Raw genomic sequence first — 19,410 nt, 5'->3', positions numbered from 1 at the left:
TGGTGCTGTGAAGGCTCTATGCTCCAGTGTAGAGGAATGCCAGGTCCAGGAAGCAGGAGTGGGTGGGTTGGTGAGCAGGGGGAGTGGGGAAGGGATAGGGGGTTTTCAGAGATGAAACCAGGAAAGGGGATGACATTTGAAATGTAAATAAAATATCTAATTAAAAAATACATTACCATTCCAAAACATCACAGCAAGGAAACACTGGACCAAAGCAGAACCAAAAACCAGCTGGGCAAACTCCAAACTCCATATCTCAATGTCTGATATCCAACTCCATTAATGACTACAACAAACTTCTTTCTCCTGGAGAGGTTCAACTCCCTGTTAGCAGCTTTCCTCAGCAGGTATCCCAGGGCTCTAACATCTCTAACATCTTGGGATGTTCAAGGTAACTTCAGCTTTGCACCTTCTTGTTCCAATGACCGAGATCCACACATGATCTTCTGGGCTCCTCCAAAGGGCTGGCATCACTTCTTTCTCTAGCTCTGCTCTCTGTAGCACTCTATGCTCTGGTTGATTCCACTCCACTGCTGCTGCTGTTCTTGGTGATCACCCCATGATACTGGCATCTCCAATACACTGGGGTCTTCTGTTGCAACTAGGCTTCACCAATAGCCTCTAATAGGCTGTCTTCATGGTGCCAATCCTCAGCTTCTTTTCATGACCCCTTCAGTCCTGGGCCATCAACTGCAACTGAGGCTGAATCTTCATCAATGGCCTTCCCTGGTCTCTAATAGTACCAAGTCTCAGCTGCTCTCCATGACCCCATCATGCCTTTAAAACCAGTACCACTTGGGTGATTCTTGCACATCCCAAGTCCAGCTGCAGCACCAAGTACAACCTTGACCATCTCTGGAATGTAGCTTCTTTGTACTCTCAAAAAACACTTCCTATATTTCACTTCAGTAAAGCTGGTCTCTTCTTAATCACCACTAATTTCTTAACTCCAGCTAACCAGCATCAATTGCCCCAGTAGTCCCTTCTATTTTTCACTCTAGAGTCAGAGCCATGTGGCTGAAGCTGGCGAGTTCTGATGCTTCCTGGGGCTGGAACATGCCTCTCTTGTTCTATGATATTATCATCAGCTTTTCGTTTTCTAACTTCTTCACTGCCTAAGGTTAGCTCTCCTGGAACTTACTCTATAAACTGAACTTCAACTCAGAGATCTGCATGGCTCTGTGTCCTGAGTTCTAGGATTAAAGACATGTACCATCACACCTGGACCCAAGCTTTTCTTTATTTAGAACTTGCTGTGTAGCGGGCTGGCCTTGAACTCAGATATCTGCTTCTTCTGTCTCCTGGGATTAAAGGTATGTTCCCCAATGCCTGGATCTAAGCTTTTCATGGCCACTGTTCCTCAAGACCTGGATCCAGAGCATGTGTCATCGTACATCAAGATCCAAATCAAAAGCCTGTATCTTCCAGCCTTAAGATATGGATCACAGGTGTGCCCTCCATTTCTGGATTGTAGTTCATTCTAGATTAAAAGTCCAAATGAGAACAATAATAGGTAATAACACCTAACGTGACATAAATATTCCTTGTTCAACTGCAAACACATAAACAATGGCTATGTGGGATCTTACCCCAAGGTCACCTTTCCCTTAATCTGTTAAATATCCTTGAACACAGGAATTAGTTCCATTGCACTTCCTGGTGTCCCTTTATTACTTGAACCATACGTTTTGTGTTTCTTTTCCTTTTAGTCTTGCTATGCTTGATCAAAACAATCTTCATGAGAGTAATCCAGAGGATTGCTATGCTGGGTGTTTCTGAGACTTTCTTTGTTTGTGCAATTAATCTGAGTCTTTTCACCTGAGCCTCAGACAGACTCTTCAAACAAGGGAGAACAACAACATTTGTCACCAATAGATAAGAAAGATCTCCACAGTTCAAATCACCCTCAGTACCAATGTTCTCCATGTTCCTACTATGATGAACCATTAAGTCCCACTTAAAGCATTCCATGGCTTTCCAAATCAAAAGTTCCAAAAACCACATTCCTTCAAACAAAAACATGGTTAGGTTTATCACAGCAATATCCAATCCCTGGTATCAACTTCTGTATTAGTCTGTATTTCTATTGCTGTGAATCAACACCATGATCAAGGCAACTCTTACAAAGGCCAACATTTCATTTGGGCTGCTGTACACTTTCAGAAGTTCAGTCCATTATCATCATGTCAGGAACATGGCAGCATCCAGGCAGCCATGGCAAGGGAGGAGCTGAGAGTTCTACATCTTAATCTGAAGACCTCCAGGAGAAAACTGGCATCCTTGGGCAGCTAGGAGGAAGCTCTCAAAGCCCACTCCTACAGTGACACTCTTCTTCCCAAAGGCCACACCTCCTAACAGTGCCACTCCCTAGGCCAAGCATGTTCAAACCACTACAACTTCCCTTTAGGTTCACCTCAAGCTCTTCCCTGACATCTTATATTATGGGCTCTTATTCCTGCCATTCTACGTATCACATTCTGTACTTTCCCATCTCAATAATCCTTTCCTTCCTCTACTGTTGGAACATACCTCCTCACCTTCAAGCCACAGATCATGTCTGGATCCAGAGTTTTGTCAAGCAGTACAAGGGAGTTTCTCCTGCTTCAAGTAGCTCCTACATCCCTTGACATGCTGCCGAAGAAGTGTATAACAGTGTATGAGTATGTGTGTGCATGCTCATTTGTGTATGTGTATGTGCACGCTCGAGAAGATGTGAGTGTGTGTGTGTGTATGTGTGTGTGTGCACCACTGTCTCTCCATGGTGGCACATGAGCAAATATATGCCCACTCCCAGCTGTTTCCCTGTCTTTTCAGATATGAAGGCAGATGCATGAGTTTTGGGGGATTGACTATTTCTATTTACCTCATATAGGATATGCAGATGGACAATAACAGACCAAACAAATGATTCCACCCAAGCCCAGAATTGTGACACAATGGTATTAAAAGATCAGAATATGTTCACCATTGCAGTTCTTGACTCCTGTCTCAAAGGTGCAGACTCAAGACTGAAATGACATGAGAACATGGTATAGTCAGACTGAAACACCACTTGAATGTCCAGGTAGAGGTTCAATTACATACAATACCATGGAATCCAGAGACAATATAAGGGAATGGAGATGCTCTCTAAATAGGGAGTGGTTTCCTAGTGAGTCACAATGCAGGAGGAAAGGGTGACATAGCAATTGCTTCTGCTACCAAAGGAATATACACATGTATGTGTAAGTGTAGCCCTAGGAACTGACTGGAGCTGGCACAAATGAGCTGATTTCCAACTAGGTTGGCACTGGTGTCCTAACCACATAAAGAAAAACATTATGACAATTTATTTATAGAGATAAAATCACCATGTGGACATATCAGTGTCATTTGAAGTTCAGTTACATAAAACATGGAAGTTACTCTTTCTGCTGCTCCAAAAACATAAAACCTGAGAAAGGAACAATGGTTGTCAAGGAAGGACCTCTGATCTAGAATTTTGGCCAGGTCTTTTTGGGGTTTCTGGCAGCTGCTTAGCATTCTCAGTGGGGTTTTCATGAGGTCCCTCCGTCATTTTTGTAACATACATGTCCTGGTCATGTGAGGAAACTCATAGCCATCTCTTCTGTCCTAAGAAATGTTATTTCCCAACAAACACCAGTGTGCATCCAACTCCACAGAAAGTCCGTCCCCACAGAAACACCTGCCTCTGAACTGCAGCTGCTTTGAGCCACTGAAGGATGTCCTCTGCCAGGACCTGGGAAGAAGTGCTGGATTCGGCACTCAAAACTACAGCAGACCTAATTCAACTTGAATTTCTGAGAAACAATGAATAATTGTCTTCTAGTATATTTGTGCTGGAAAGTAACCCGTTTGTCTAAAAACAAATTTCAATCAGGCAGCCACCAACCTAGACACCTAGGTTAGTTTTCCTATTGGGTGGCTAGGGGGCGGGAGAAGGGAGGAGGAAAAGAAAGAGGAGAAACCGGAAGAGAGTAGGGAGGAGAAGGGGAACTAACCCTCTCTCGGACTCCGGGTTGAGACCTCCGCCTCCGGGTTATGACTCGCAAGGTGAAAATTTGACAACTGCTTCTGCAGAGATACTAGAGAACCAGTTCGAAGGAAAACGGCCCAGCCTCCTTGGTCCACGCAGCTGATACTAGTTCTGGCCACCTGCCAGTGAGTCGCGTCCCGTTGCCTGGCAACGAGAGCACGCTAAGGTTCCATTGCTACCCAATCAGTGGAGGCAAAGAGAAATGAAAGGGGAATTCGCGCAGTGGGAGTGGGGGTGGGAGTGGGGGTGGGGGTGGGGGTGGGGGTGGGGTGGGAGGGAGGGGTGGCGTACCCTAGACTGAGCTTGGAGTGCGCACTGTAGGGGATGGGGTACGCACGCAGATGGGAGAACCAGATTTATGGGAGAGCAAGCACTGTGGAGAAACAGTGGGATAGAGACTTGGAACTTAGCAGGCATAGGAACCCTTAGATAGGAGCCCTGTGGACCAGCAGATCTTTGAAAGTCAGGGGAGACTCCTTTGATCCCTGGGGATTAAAGCTGCAGGCTTGTTGGCTTGGTATAAGATTCCACACCTTTCAGAGCAAACTCAAACGCAAGCAACTTCAGGTTACCCAAAGACACCCTCTGCCAGGCCCTCCTATGCACTTTCCCCTGATGTGTTTGGTTAGTTTTTGTCAACGTGACACAAACCTAGATATACCTTGAAGGAGGAAATCTTAAATGAAGAACTGCCTCCATCAGACTGACTTGTGGGCATGTATGTCTGTGAAGCGTTTTCTTGATTGCTAATTATGGGCATATGCCCACTATGAGCCGCGAGTGCCCATCCCTGAGAAGGTGGGCTTGTACTGTGTAAGAAAGGTAGCTGAAGCCCAGCAGTGGTGGCGCACGCCTTTAATCCCAGCACTCCGGAGTCTGAGTTCGAGGCCAGCCTGGTCTACAGAGTGAGTTCCAGAACAACCAGGGTGACACATAGAAACCCTGTCAAGGAAGGAAGGAAGGAAAAGGAAAGGAAAGAAGGAAAAGGTAGCAGAGTCAGCCAGGGAAAGCGAGCCAGTAAGCAGCATTTCTGTCATAGTTACTGTTTCATGCTCTTGCAGTGAGTTCCTGGCTTGGCTTTCCTTGATGACGACTGACTGTAATCTGTAAACCAGATAAATCTTTTTGTCCCCCAATTCGCTATTGGTCATGGTGTTTATCAGAGCAAGAAAAAGCAAACTCTGGGGATGGCATTGCTCAGTGGTAGAGGCTTTCATAAATGCAAGAAGGGACACTGATGGATCAACAACGAATGAGCCCTCCCTCTACCCACCGACCCCCAACATCAGAGGGCTCAGACATATTTACTCAGGACTTAGTATGTGACTGTACTGGCTGGTTTTGCGAGTCAGCTTGACACAGGCTGGAGTTATCACAGGGAAAGGAGCTTCAGCTGGGGAAATGCCTCCATGAGATCCAGCTGTAAGGCATTTTCTCAATTAGTGATCAAGGGGGGAGGGCCCCTTGTGGGTGGGACCATCTCTGGGCTGGTAGACTTGGGTTCTATAAGAGAGCAGGTTGAGCAAGCCAGGGGAAGCAAGCCAGTAAAGAACATCCCTCCATGGCCTCTGCATCAGCTCCTGCTTCCTGACCTGCTTAGTTCCAGTCCTGACTTCTTTTAGTGATGAACAGCAATGTGGGAAGTATAAGCTGAAAAAACCCTTTCCTCTCCAACTTGGCCATGATGTTATGTGCAGGAATAGAAACACTGACTAAGACAGTGACAAATGCCAGAGGTAGTATCTCAGAGGGCTTGTTCATATTTAAGCCCTGTAGCAGCCACTCAATAACTCAGGCATGGAAAGATGTTCTGGGAAGGCAGCTGATGATTCTGTGCTGGGATTCTATGAGAACAGATGAGTGGCTGGGAGTTGCATTGGGGATTTTTGTCAAGTCACACATATATTGAATCTGAGATGTTGGAAGTTGCACTTCACCCAGCCCATCAACAATTCATCATCAGATCACATAGAGCAGCAAGGATGTGGAAGGCTGTTTATCCACACACTGGCACAAATTGAAGATGACTTGTCCCAATCCCTTAGCCTCCACACCTACCTCAAACGTCAGCTTTAAACACAAATGTATACAGGGCTAGACCTTCTGTAGATTCAATTTCCTTGTCTTCTGACTTCTAGAAGCTATGTTTTGAGTGTAATCTTGAGTCTCGTCCTGCTTCTTTTGTGTGTTTTGTCACTGTGTCATGCTCCATGTCTGGCCTTAATTACAGCTGTGTCTGTGTGGTGCTTTCCGTGAGACTGATCCCCATTGGCTCAGATATTTGAATGTTTGGTTGCCAGTTGCTGCAACTGTTTTGAAAAAAAATTGAATATGCCTTGTTGGAGGAGGTGTGACACTGGGGGTAGGCTTTGGGGTATCAAAAGCCCACAGCAGGTCCAGTCTGTCTGACAGTGCTCCAACTTGCAGATAAGATGTAAGCTCTTAAGAATGGCTCCAGGACCGTGCCTGCCTACCTGCTGCCATGTTCCTATTCCCATGATGGTTGTGACTCACCCTCTAAAACTGCAAAGCTTCAAATTAAATGTGTTCTTTTATAAACTGTCTTGATCACGGTATCTCTTCACATCAATAGAAAAGTAACTAAGATGTCCTGCTTGTATAATACACTCCCTATTTCAAGATCCTTAATCACAATTGTAAAGCTCCTTTTAGCAAATAAAATAACATTCACAGGTTCCAGGTTTGAGACTATGAGCACCTTTGGAAGGAAAAATGTTAATACTGGAACAAGCCTTCAAGATGGCTCCTGTGCCTACATATATTGTTAGGGTCTTCTTACTTTCTGGCATAATAAATTGTCTCTGACTGGTTATATTTCTTTGCCCCAATCCTGGAACCAAACTTTATTTTTTTTTTACAAGATCTATGATCCCTTAAATTATGAACAATATTTAATCCCCCTTTGAAGCTGGGGATGGTAGAGTACACCTTTCATCTATTACAGGGAAGAGATAGGCAGGGAAGAAACACAAGTTCAACCATACTGTGATATCTAGGCAGTTGCAGGCTAGCTTATGCATAGTGAAACTGTCTTATTAAAGTAAACAAACAAAGTGTGCTCATAGCACTCACTGCATCCAGAATGTTTGGATTTCTAGGCTCTGATATTGGTGAGGGGTAGAATATATTTATGTTTTCTGTACTAATGTCTAGTTATTCATTCTTAAGTTGAAAAACTGGAAATATGGAGGCTAGGTTCTAGGAACATACGTTGACAAAAATCTTGTTCCATAATAGCTCATGTTTCTTAAATTCTTCCTGTATGCCAGGCTCAGTGCCTTTCATGTGATTAATAGCTCAATCTGTTCTTTCCATATTATGAGGGATGTATTTTACTTCTGTTTTCCAAAGGGCACCCAGACTCTGAGACACCAAGCAACTTGCTGAAGATCACCCAGCTCTGTAAGTGGCAACAGCAGACATGGTCTGTTAGGTGCAGGTGTCTGTGCTACTGTGGCTCTGCTCTGGTTCACTGCAGCTTCTAGTGTGGCATTCTGTCTGGGAGTGCATTATCTGCCACTCTTGACACCTATTAGGAAATCTAGGATCATCAGTTCCACCTAAAGCGATGCTGTGGGATAGTGTGTCAGCAGAGGTTGACAGGCCCATCCTTTTCTTCCCTCTCTCTCCCTGTAAAGTAAATGAGCCTCTGTTGTCTATGTCATAGACTAGCTTCCAACCTCACAATAACACAGCTTGCTGTACACCCAGAGTTTCTCTCCAGGACCTTATTTTCTCTGTACTTAAGGGTAAATATGTGTGAGTTGGTTAAAATCCTTCACCACCCTTGACTAATAATGTGCCAAGTCCTCTCAAGACTGATGACCACTGGGACTCATGGTCTGACACATGCCAGCTGAAAAGGCATAGGAAAGACGCCTGCTTGACTGTAACAGCTATTGGCAAGTATAACTTGGCTGGTTCTTCTAAGAAAGGTATGTTATGATTTGGATCTTAAATGACCCCCAAAACCATGTGCTAAAGTCTTGCTTGCCAGTCTGTAGTGTTAGCTCCAAATGAAATTTCAGTTCCTCAAACTCCAAAAGGCAATCCAAGTATCCAGAAATGGACTCAACTTGAACTATAGGAGGATGTCTGGTAGTTGGTAAAAGCCAGCATGCCTCAGGAACTTGTGAAGCCAAAGCCAATTCCTCTCTACTAAAAGAATTATTTTTCCCTATCACTGGCAGGATGTGGTGCCTATTAGCATACCAAGGTGCATAGTGGCCTCCAGGCTCCCTCAGTATCTCAAGTACCTGTTTCAAAGTTCATGTTAGCATCCAAGGTCTTCTTACCTTCTCTCCTACCCTAAACTTCCTTCCATCATGGGCTTTCCTTCCCCCCACAGTTAACCTTCTCCTTATAACCCTGCTAATTTTTATATACTTTCCCTGCCTCACTGTGTCCTCCCATCCCATGCCCTGCTCCTGCTTCTCTCCTTGCCAGGTCCAATCCACTGGCCATGTTCAGTCATCTTTCTCTGTCCCCCACCCCCACCCCCTGCTCTGCTCCTGACATTTCTAGATACCTCTGGCTGTTCTCTCTCTCATATCTACAATAAGAGCTTTCCCTTAACCATTCCATGGAACAGTCATGCCGTCAGTTTGTGCATGTAGTATTGTTGGAGGCTGATGGAATCCTTAAAATTGATAGGGTCTGCGGCAGAAAGGTGCACCAGGAGGGCATGTCCTGAAAGGGAAGTGCAGAACTCCGACCGGCAGCTTTGTTCTCATATGTTGCTCCATACCCTGAGGTTTTCTCTGCTTTCCACAGGCCCAAAATCAGTGAAGCCAAGTGATATGACCCGAAACATATCAAGCCTTGGGCGAAAGTAAACCTTGCCTCTTTAGCTGATTATCTTAGCCATTCTGTAATAGCAACAAAGTTTACTAATACAGAAAATTGGCACCAAGAAGTCAGACTAACTGCTTTGATGACTTGCTCATGGGCTTCAGGAATCTTTGGAATTGGAAGCATTTGGAGAAGCAGGCCTACAATGCTATAAGCAGAACTTGATGGGCAGTTCTGGCAAGGGCTCAGAAGACCAGAGTATCAATAAGTATATAAACTGACGATGTGACTGACTGATGAATGGTTAAGAGGAGGGTTTTACTGTAGATGGAAGGGAGAGGACAGCCAGAGGCATCTAGAAAGTCCAGAACAGAGAGAGAAAGAAGCAGGCTGAACGTGGCCAGCGGACTGGATCTGGTCATGAGAAAGCAGGAGCAGAGAGATGAGAGAAGGAGAGAGGTGGAGGTAGAGAGAAACTGAGAAAAGAAGACAGAGAAAAAGAGAGAGAGATGGAGAACATGCAAGAGGGGAAGGCAGGAGACAGAGAGAGCACAAAGCTGAAAAACTGGAGTTATAAGAATGAGTAGCTAACTGTGAGCATCCACTTCTGTGTTTGCTAGGCCCCGGCATTGTCTCACAAGAGACAGCTATATCTGGGTCCTTTCAGCAAAATCTTGCTAGTGTATGCAATGGTGTCAGCGTTTGGAAGCTGATTATGGGATTGATCCCTGGATATGGCAGTCTCTAGATGGTCCATCCTTTCATCACAGCTCCAAACTTTATCTCTGTAACTCCTTCCATGGGTGTTCTGTTCCCAATTCTAAGAAGGGGCACAGTGTCCACACTTTGGTCTTCGTTCTTCTTGAGTTTCATGCGTTTAACAAATTGTATCTTATATCTTGGGTATCCTAAGTTTTTGGACTAATATCCACTTATCAGTGAGTACATATTGTGTGAGTTCCTTTGTGATTGTGTTACCTCACTCAGGATGATGCCCTCCAGGTCCATTCATTTGCCTAGGAATTTCATAAATTTATTCTTTTTAATAGCTGAGTAGTACTCCATTGTGTAAATGTACCACATTTTCTGTATCCATTCCTCTGTTGAGGGGCATCTGGGTTCTTTCCAGCTTCTGGCTATTATAAATAAGGCTGCTATGAACATAGTGAAGCATGTGTCCTTCTTACTGGTTGGAACATCTTCTGGATATATGCCCAAGAGAGGTATTGCTGGATCCTCTGGTAGTATTATGTCCAATTTTCTGAGGAACCGCCAAACTGATTTCCAGAGTGGTTGTACAAGCTTGCAATCCCACCAACAATGAAGGAGTGTTCCTCTTTCTCCACATCCTCGCCAGCATCTGCTGTCACCTGAATTTTTGAGGGCCCCAATGGAGGAGCTAGAGAAAGTACCCAAGGAGCTAAAGGGATCTGCAACCCTATAGGTGGAACAACATTATGAACTAACCAGTACCCCGGAGCTCTTGTCCTTAGCTGCATATGTATCAAAAGATGGCCTAGTCGGCCATCACTGGAAAGAGAGGCCCATTGGACTTGCAAACTTTATATGCCTCAGTACAGGGGAACACCAGGGCCAAAAAGTGGGAGTGGGTGGGTAGGGGAGTAGGGGGGGAGTGTATTGGGGACTTTTTGGATAGCATTGGAAATGTAAATGAGGAAAATACCTAATAAAAAAATTAATTAAAAAAAAAAAGAATGAGTAGCTAAGGGAGGGAAGGAAACCGATGAGCTGAGGAAGTTCAGATAGGGGAGGAGGTGAGAAGAGTAGGCTAGACTTTGATGTGTGTCCTGGGTGCTTGAGATACTGAGGGAGGCTGGAGGCAAGAAAGTCCTTTGGTATGCTAAGAGAAATCACAGGTGGCTCTCTGCCTTTTGGAATTGGGGGTGGTGGTGGGGGGAGAGTTTCCTTTGGACCTGACAATAAGAATGTGAAGACAATGTGGAGCCAATAGACAGGCTCCCCCAGGTTTCAGATAGAGAGGAGGGCTCTCCTGAAAAAAAACAAAAACAAAACAAAAAAAAAAAAAAAAAAACGGGACTAGAGGCCCTTTGTGTTGTATTCTGGCAAACTACTTGTCTGCATTTGTCCATGCCCTGAGATTTTACATGAGAGTGACTTTAAATGTAGGACTAACCTGTCAAAAGAAGTTTCTAGACAGTACAGCATTCAATCTGCTTTTTGCCGGATTTACCATGAGATATGGAAGTCAAAGGTAAGGAAGAAGGATTTGAAAAGCTTGCAGTGAAGGAGCGTTGCATTAATTATTAATGATACTCAAATCACCCTGCCAGCTGTGGAGTGAGTACCATGCAACCGCCAAAATGCTCTGGATTCTCAAATGAAGGACACCCGCACACACATGCACACACTCTTATTAAAGAGCTCAATGGATAGGCCACTCTCCAACTTCCATGTAGCTAATGCTACCCCTCCAGTACTCCTAAATCATTACTTACTAAAAATCTAGATTCCATCTTTGCTACCCAGACCGAATGGGGGTAGGAACCCCTGGGGTTGCTCTTCCCTGGCTCTTATATGGCTGGTTCTTTGTCTTCTGCAGCTCTCAAGCCTGCATCCAATTCCTTTCCTGGCAAGGCAATTCTCAATCCTTCTTCCCGTGATTCCCACCTCTGTCTCCCTGTCAAGCCATTAGCCACCCATTAGCCACTGGCAATTTTATTTACCAATTAGAACTAGCTGGAAGCAGGGACCCTCAAGAGTGTCACACACACACACACACACACACACACACACACACACACACACCAGACATGCAAATTCTCATGTAATTTAGGAACCCAATAAACATATTAAAAGCAATAAACCAAATCCACAACAGCAGAGAGGAGTCTTTACAGTCACAGCCAAGCAGGAGGTAATTGCAAAGGAAGTCAGATCCTTAGTGTGGTGGCCATACCTTTACTCTCTCCTTCATGAAGGCTTCCACTTAAAACTCAAAGGAGTGACAGGGACAGAATCCCTGCAGGCAGCTCCAGGGAGAGCAATATCTGAGACTGTGAGGGTAAATCCAAAGCTCCGGGGGATGGGGTGGGGAGGACCCAGAAAGGTAGAGATGCCAGAAATGTACACAACGGAGCTAGCCCCAGAGAGAAGCCACATGGCCTGTAGCCAGGCAGGCATAGACAAGAGTCTGCCCAGCACTTAACTGCTCTTAGAATGTTACTATACTAATAGACATGGAGCTACAGGATTTAAGGTTTGCCTTTCTGGGCTTTGGTCTTGCTGTTCTTGGACCTGTCCTTTTCCTGTTTTACTCGTTAGTAGAAAGTTTTCTCTGTGCAGCTGTCTCTAGCTCTTCTCCCTCTTTCTCCTCCTCCTCTTGTTCTCTTTGTACTATTGAGAATAAAACCTGGACCATTGTGTATGTTTGCCAAGTGTTCTACCACTGAACTACGTACCCCTGAGAATGTTTCATTCTGAAACAGCATCTTACTAAGATGCCAAAGGACTTGAAGTTGGTCTGCTACCTAGGAAGGCTTTGAGCTGTTAATCATCTTGCACTGGACTTCTAAGTAACTAGAATTTTAGATTTTCACCATCAGACTTGACCTCCATTGTTTCTTAGAAATAAGTATTAAGCCGGGCAGTGGTGGCACACACCTTTAATCCCAGCACTTGGGAGGCAGAGGCAGGCGGATTTCTGAGTTTGAGGCTAGCCTGGTCTACAAAGTGAGTTCCAGGACAGCCAGGGCTATACAGAAAAACCCTGTCTCAAAAAAAAAAAAAAAAGAAGTATTAATAATTTGCTCTTCTGATTTTATTTTTTGAGATAGTCTCACTACGTTGTTCACCTTGGCTTCAAATTCTTTTCTAATAAAATATCATTTATTCATTGAAAAATTCACACATCTAATCAATGTATTTTGATCATGTGCAGCCCAAACTACTCCTCCCACTTCTCCCATTTACCTTCAACATAACCCTCATGGCTCTTCTCTCCTCTCACTGACTAGAAACTTACTGAGTCTACTTAGCACTGCTGACTATTGGAATGTTGACTGGTTGTACTGATCTGTTCTTGTCCAGGTAACTATAGCTGCAGTGAGTTCATGCCATGTTATCCTATGAAGACAGCATTTCATAGCAGCCATTCCCACCCTCCAGCTCTTACACTCTTTCTATCCCTCTTCTATGATCTTCCTTGAACCTTGGGAAGAGGGTTGATACACACTCAGTTGACACTTACTTACTCTCAACATTTGTACCAGGTATGAGCCTGTATTAACCTCTGCCCACTGCACCGAGAAGCTTCTCCGCTGCCTCTAAGTCCTGATTCTCTTGTCCCAAGCCTCCCAAGGTCCAGGATTAGACATGGCCACCTGAACCCAATTGTTTTGACTGCTACAGAGTCAAACTGATAGAGTTTTCCCCGAGTGTCAGAGGAGACTTAGGGCTTGGCATTTTGAGCAGTGCTAGAACTATTAAAGACTTCAGTATCAGGCACAGTTGCACATGCCATAGTCCTATCACTTAGGAGACTGTGGCAAGAAGATGACAAGTTCAAGGCCAACTTGGGCCACACTACAAAAACCTGTTTCAAAAACAAAAACCCCAAGCTGGGTGGTAGTGGTGGTGGTAGCAGCAAACAAATTTACTCCCAGCACTTGGGAGGTAGAAGCAGGCAGATCTCTGAGTCTGAGGCTAGCCTAGTCTACCGAGTGAGTTCCAGGACAGTCAGAGCTAATACAAAGAACACCTGTCTCAAAAAACAAACAAACAAAACAAACAAACAAACACACAAAAAAACCCAGAAACAAAAGACAAACAAAAAATAAACCAAAACAACAACAACAGCTGCAGCAAAAGACTCCAGAGACTCTTGAAGATATTCTGAGTATATTTTTCATTGTAAGGTAAGTACTCATCTTTTGGAGCCATCGGCAGAATGTCATGATTCAGATCTTAAAGATTCCCCCAAATGGCCACATGCTAAAGGCTTGTTTGTGGATGTGGCAATACTGGGAAATGGCAGAGTCCATAAGACTCCCCAGGAGCCTAGTGGAAGGAAGTTATGTCATTGGGTCACCATGCTGGAGCTCCCACCCCTCTCTTTTTCTCTGTGTGTGTGTAGGGGTGTGTGTGAGTGGGTGGGTGTGGGTGAATGCGTGTGTATTTCATGGGAGGGGTTAAGAATGTGTGTCCCTCCCTTCTTTTTTCCTCCTTCTTTCTTTCCATTCTTTTCCTAAAGCGAGTTACTTTTACCATGCACCCTTTCTTACAATGTTTGGCCTCACTTTAAGCCAAGAATGATGGATCAAATGATCATAGAGCCAAGCCTTTTCCCTCTTCAGTTGAAGAGATCAAGCATTTTGTCACAGTAAGGATGATCTAGAAATAGTTCTTATTTTTCCTGGAACAAATCGAACTTGTTAGAATGGATCTACTTTGAAGGTTAAATTACGCTTGTATAATAGAGCATCTATCTGATTTGGTGTGTCCTAGGTTCCCAGCATGGAAACTGCCTACCTGAAGAAGTGCTTCGGAACCTGCCTGACCCAGGCGCTGGCAGAGGTGGCAAGAGTGCGGCCCAGTGACCCAATAGAGTACCTGGCTCACTGGCTTTACCATTATAGGAGTATAACTGTAGCTGAGGAAAAGGTGTGTTGTGTCCTGGGCTTGCTTAGGTAAGGTGCAGCTTGCTCAGAACAACTTGAAATCCAAGTTATAGTCCTGAGCTGGCCAGGAGAGTTTTTGGCTCATCTACCTTCTGTGGATTGCTTTGTCCCAGCTATCTCTGAAGTATGAAGGACTCAGGGGGGTAAGGAGGAAATCTAGCTTCATGGGTTGTATAATTGGGTTTGCACCTATTGGCTAGCTAATGCTTGCAATAGGAAGTTCAGTAGGCCTCATTGGCCCAGGCCTATCTCACGTAAGGAAGGGCTCCTTTCTAAGGGATGTGGCCTGATTTGTCTCTGTCATATTACCCTAGAGAAGGCAAGAGGAGCTACAGCTTAAGGAAGCACGTGACAGAAGCGCTGAGGAAGCGAAAACAACAGAAATGCTGAAAGAAGAAGGCTATCAGATTCAGCAGAAGTGTGAAAAGTGTCACCAGGTAGGAAGGAAGAATGGAAAATTCAGCTCAGCCTCTATCAGCCAGGGGTTTCAGGAAACCCTCAAGGTGCCCAGCACAGGGTAAAGCACACTGAAGCTAGCCTGAGCCTGCTTGTCCCTCATAGCCACATATCAGGCATGCCCTCTAGGATGTAATACAGACGTCAGAATCTAACTCCAAACAGTTGAAAGCAAATCCGCCTTCTTCAGATTGGCAAGCAGAACTTTAATATCCCATTGTCTTTTCTACAAACCCCTAAAAAAAAATGTGCTATTTTACACAGTACCTGGTTAGAGAATTCACTCAACTTTAATGTTGGAATTGACACCAGACAAGATGTCTTAATAATTAGTATGTCCTCAATATCCTTAGCGAGCCAAATTGGAGGACACTAAGCTTGTGTACATTTGATGCTAAGATATATGGTAGTCTAATAAACTCTCATGATCAATAGGCTTATTTGTAAGGCTTGCATGTCTTGTTGATAAATTAAAAAGAAAATACACTAAGTTTGGAAGCCTGGGCTACATGGTACATTTAAGGTCAGCCTGACAAATAAAAACCTTAAAGGAGAGCTAAAACTATCTTTCAGTGTTAGAGAGTTGGCTAGTATGTACAAGCGCTAACTACAGTCCTCTAGAATAAAAGGAGGGAAGGAAGAGGGAAAGGGAGAAGAGGAGAGGGAGATTGTCTCTGTAGCCCAGGAACTCCTTGTGCTAAGAATTACAGCCACATTCCACCACACCTATCAGAAAGTTAGTTTCATAGTACTTATGACAATCACAAGGGTCCAATCCATGTACTCCATGGTAGCTATGAATTTGGGTGAATGTATTGCAATATAGCTTTTGTATAACTCAACTGTATAGGTCTCAAACTTGAACTCTGTAGTTGAGCACGTTTTTGCAGCATCTGAAGGCTGGGTGTGCATAAGAGAGAATGTGCTTCCGGGGTCCATTCCTTGAACAACAGAGATGGAAGCAAGAGGAGGCACAGTAAGCAAAGTTCTCACTTCTTGCTGTCCATGCTGATCATTTTCCAATACTGTTTTCTGGGGAATAGAAAAAAATCAGAAGATAAGGCATGACCCCCGCTCCCCTGCACCACCTTCTTCTCTCCTGCATTACTGGAGAAAGCTTTGCTTACACCAATTACACTAACAGTGTCAACTGGCCCTCCATGTTTTCCTCAGAAGGTTTTTGCACCCTGTAGCAAGGATTAGATAAACAAACAAACAAACAAACAAACAAAACCATGCCATTCTTTTCCCAAGTGTGAGAGGAAGCCCTTGTAAAGGAAGATGAGAAATGAGAGCCAGTGGTACCCAGATTGTGTAAGCTTTTATTTTTTGAAGTGTTTATAGACAAGTTGTAGTCATGGACACGGATTCCCTTTGTCAGAAGCCTGGGACTCAATCAGGCTGATCAAATTGCTTGCCTAGTCTCCTGACCCAGGTGTGTGTTAATATCCAAATCAAGTTTGAAAAGATTAGGGAAAATGGTGAGAGGTGGAGCAAGTAACAAAAATTACAGGTCTGGTTCCTGGATGACTTGGTGTGGATTTCAAATTACTGCTTTCTATTGTTCACCTTCAAAGTTTGTGTCACTAGTACTGGAAAACGTGCTTTCAGACAGGCCTAGGATAACTTGAGTATTATTTCAGACGACTCGCTGGTTTGCCTGATACCTAATACTCACTTTCTTTCAAGATTGTTCCTTTTTTAGATGGGTGGGGTGATTTGGTTTGATTGTTTTAGGTTTGTGGCATGTTTGGTTGTTTTGGTTTTGAAATTTTTTTTTTTTTGAGACAGGTTCCTATTGTGTGACTCTGGCTTGCCTGGAACTCTCAATGTAGCCTAGGATGACCTTAAATTTATAGCAATCCTCCAGCCTCAACCTCCCGAGTGCTAGGATATCAGGCATAAGACACCATGTCAAGCTGTACCCTCTTAAAACTGTGCTTGGATCTAAGTCTTTGAGTTTCTCAGACCAGATGTTATTAGTACAAGTAGATGTATCAAAAGAGCAATAAAGACTGAGTGCCAAATGTGGTAGTAACCATACCCAAATGGAACTGCCATGAGAATGTCATGGAGGACATAGCTCAGAGTTCAGCCTATGAAGAAGTTTGCAAACATGGTCTTCAGTTGGTTTCCATTTACTAAGCAGAGGGACTCTAATCAGGCAATTCATAAGACACAAAGCATCCCTGTTATTTATATAAATCTGAACCATGCAAATGTCTTAGAAAACATTTTCTTAGACTCAACACAAGTATTTGCTGCATAGCCTCAGCGCTGTGAAGCTAGAAAGGTCTCAGAGATCATGTGGTCAGGTGTGCCATGGCATGCTGCTGTGATCTGTGGGGTTCACACTGTAGAATGGACTTCTGGGGCTTCCATACAAAGACGACGTGGAAGTAACCCATCAAGCTTCAGTTCTAAGTATTCTTACCTTAGCCAGGGACTGCAGGAACATTACTCCACACATCACTGGGCCTTTGGTTTCTTTGGTTTCTGCATGTAATGTATTTGAGTGTGCACATGTGATTCTGTGTATGGGGGACATATTTGTGTCTGGTATGTGTTTGCACATGCCCATGTGTATACATGAGTGTGCAAACCTAAGGCTGATGTCAGGAGACTCCCTCCACAGCTCTCCATCTTATTCATCCAGGCAGGATGGCTCAGTTGGACACAGAGCCTGCTGAAAGGTTTAGTCTAACTAGCTAGCTTTCTCTTGGCACTGGTGATTTACCCACAAAACCATCTCTTCAACCCTCTCATTGTTGTTCTTCTGGGCCTGCCACGCCCCAAAGACAGTGTTCACCACTGCTCCCCTCCTTCCTTCTGATCTTATGTTCTTTCTACCCTCTCTCCTGTCTTGGAGGAAGTGGTGAAGATGTTCCATTCCAGGCTGAGCATCAAAACAACCAAGCCACCTTTCCTCGGCACCTTTTTTTCAGCTTCAGGTTGAATTCTTTCTATTGATTTGCTGTCAAGATTAAGCCTTTTTTTTTTTCTCCCAGGGCCAGCATTCTATTTAGGAATTTACTTGCTAACCTTCTTTTTTACTTTTGTGTGTGAGTGGCTATGCAAATATGCCTACATGTGGAAGTTTCAGGTGCCGTTCATCTTGGGTTTTGTTTTCTAAGATTTATTTATTTTTACTTTATGTTCATGAGTATTTGTGTGCTGTGTGCATACAGGACTCACGGAGTCCAGAAAGGGTGTTGGATCCCCTGGAACTAGAATTACAAAGAGTTATGAGTGTCCTTGTGACTTCTCGGAACCAAACATAGGTCCTCTGACAGAGCAGCAAGTTCTCTTAACTACTAAACTCTCTCTCTAGCCCCCCACCCCATCTTGTTTTCTGAGGCAGGGCCTCTCACTGGCCTACAGATTAATGATTAGGCTGACTGCCCAGTGAGTCCCAGGGATCTGCCTGTCCTGGCTTTCCCAGCGCTGGGATTATAAGCACATGCCCCCATACCTGATTCTTTTGTTTTGCTTTGTTTTGTTTTGTTTTGTTTTGTTTTGTTTTGTCTTGTTGTGTTGTGTTGATTTTTGCCTCATTTTGGAGATGAAACTCAGGGCCTCCTACTTGAAGAGCAACTTCTCTGTCGGTTGAATGATCTCTCCACAATCCTCTATGATTTTCTAGACTCAGATATACTTTTCCACTCTAGAGTTCCTCTGTTTCCATGTTTTTGACTGGCCTCCTGACTTTTCACTTATTGTGTCTGTGTTTCTCCCTTACAATTTTGAAACTATTGTCTAGCTATTTTAAATCCCTGTGTGTTATTCCCATCATCCCTGACATACTGAAGTTAATGGCTCATGTTTGCCTCCTTCTTCATCTGTCTAGTAATTTCTATGTGCATGCAGTTGATGTTTTGCAAGGAGTCCGGAGTGTACTGTATTAAGTGTTACCTATGCAAGCTGTTGACTCCCTGGTACACCACTTGGATCCCAGTGAGAGTGATCTTATGGTTCTTTGGAGCAGGTTGATTTCAGCTTTGTTCTTTGTCGCAGTGTCCGGCATAAAAATAGCAGTTCTGTGTGCTTGCTATTTCTATGTTTAACATCTACAGACACCTTCTTTCCTTTGTGTTTTCTCTTTAGGAACTGCCCTCAACCTCTTTTTCCTCAGACAAGACCCCAGCCCTGCAGGAAGACACGGCACCCCTTGAGGAGAAGACTATGAGGCAGGAATCTCGACCAGGTGCCTCGAGTGTGATTTCTGAGATGCCTCAAAGGGCTATTCCCTCATAAAAAAAAAAAAATTTTTTTAAAGGCCTGTAAGGGGAGCACTCATCTCATCTAAGAGTTAGGAGGCTAAGAAAGAGGGGTCTACTGATTCTCTGGTGTGCTAGCCATAACTACCTTTAATCACGTGAAGTTTTGAATTAGCTGTTAGAGAAAGGTGAACTCAGAACAAGAATTAAAAACAATAAGTCATCAAACCAG

At 44.1% G+C, this 19,410-nt stretch overlaps 2 protein-coding genes across 8 annotated transcripts in view; one reads left to right on the top strand and one right to left on the bottom strand.

Moving 5' to 3' along the window:
- Window positions 1-4,132, bottom strand: part of Dydc1 (DPY30 domain containing 1) — a 16,966-nt gene extending 12,834 nt beyond the window's left edge. For 2 of the 3 annotated variants that reach the window (XR_015044727.1, XM_021182556.3), the window contains exon 1: window positions 4,002-4,132. The gene's annotated coding sequence lies outside the window, so the exon portion shown is untranslated. The remainder of the gene's footprint in view (window positions 1-4,001) is intronic. The other variant, XM_085828927.1, reaches the window with a different exon arrangement.
- Window positions 3,968-19,410, top strand: Dydc2 (DPY30 domain containing 2). 5 transcript variants are annotated; one of them, XM_085828929.1, is made up of 6 exons: window positions 3,970-4,053; window positions 7,409-7,459; window positions 12,917-13,743; window positions 14,333-14,488; window positions 14,820-14,942; window positions 19,066-19,410. In XM_085828929.1, exons 4-6 carry the CDS (start codon window positions 14,342-14,344, stop codon window positions 19,213-19,215), a joined length of 420 nt encoding a protein of 139 aa, XP_085685055.1. In that variant the 5' UTR covers window positions 3,970-4,053; window positions 7,409-7,459; window positions 12,917-13,743; window positions 14,333-14,341; the 3' UTR covers window positions 19,216-19,410. The 5 variants fall into 5 exon arrangements, with proteins under 5 accessions (XP_029325055.1, XP_085685055.1, XP_029325054.1 ...); XM_085828928.1 differs by having other exon boundaries at window positions 4,029-4,161; XM_029469195.2 differs by lacking the exon at window positions 12,917-13,743 and having other exon boundaries at window positions 3,968-4,053.

This window comes from Mus caroli, unplaced genomic scaffold (genome assembly GCF_978045245.1).
Source record: "Mus caroli unplaced genomic scaffold, Mus_caroli_1 scaffold_12, whole genome shotgun sequence".
Taxonomy (NCBI): Eukaryota; Metazoa; Chordata; class Mammalia; order Rodentia; family Muridae; genus Mus; species Mus caroli.
The sequence above is the reverse complement of the archived record's forward strand: the minus strand, read 5'-3'. Positions and strand labels throughout refer to the sequence as shown.

Bases quoted from the DNA above. Each gene is read 5' to 3' on its own strand.
- Dydc2 (XM_029469195.2), top strand. From the start codon at position 14,342: ATGGAAACTGCCTACCTGAAGAAGTGCTTCGGAACCTGCCTGACCCAG. The intron at 14,489-14,819 runs GTGTGTTGTGTC...ATATTACCCTAG, and splicing joins TAACTGTAGCTGAGGAAAAG to AGAAGGCAAGAGGAGCTACA. The intron at 14,943-19,065 runs GTAGGAAGGAAG...TTTTCTCTTTAG, and splicing joins AGTGTGAAAAGTGTCACCAG to GAACTGCCCTCAACCTCTTT.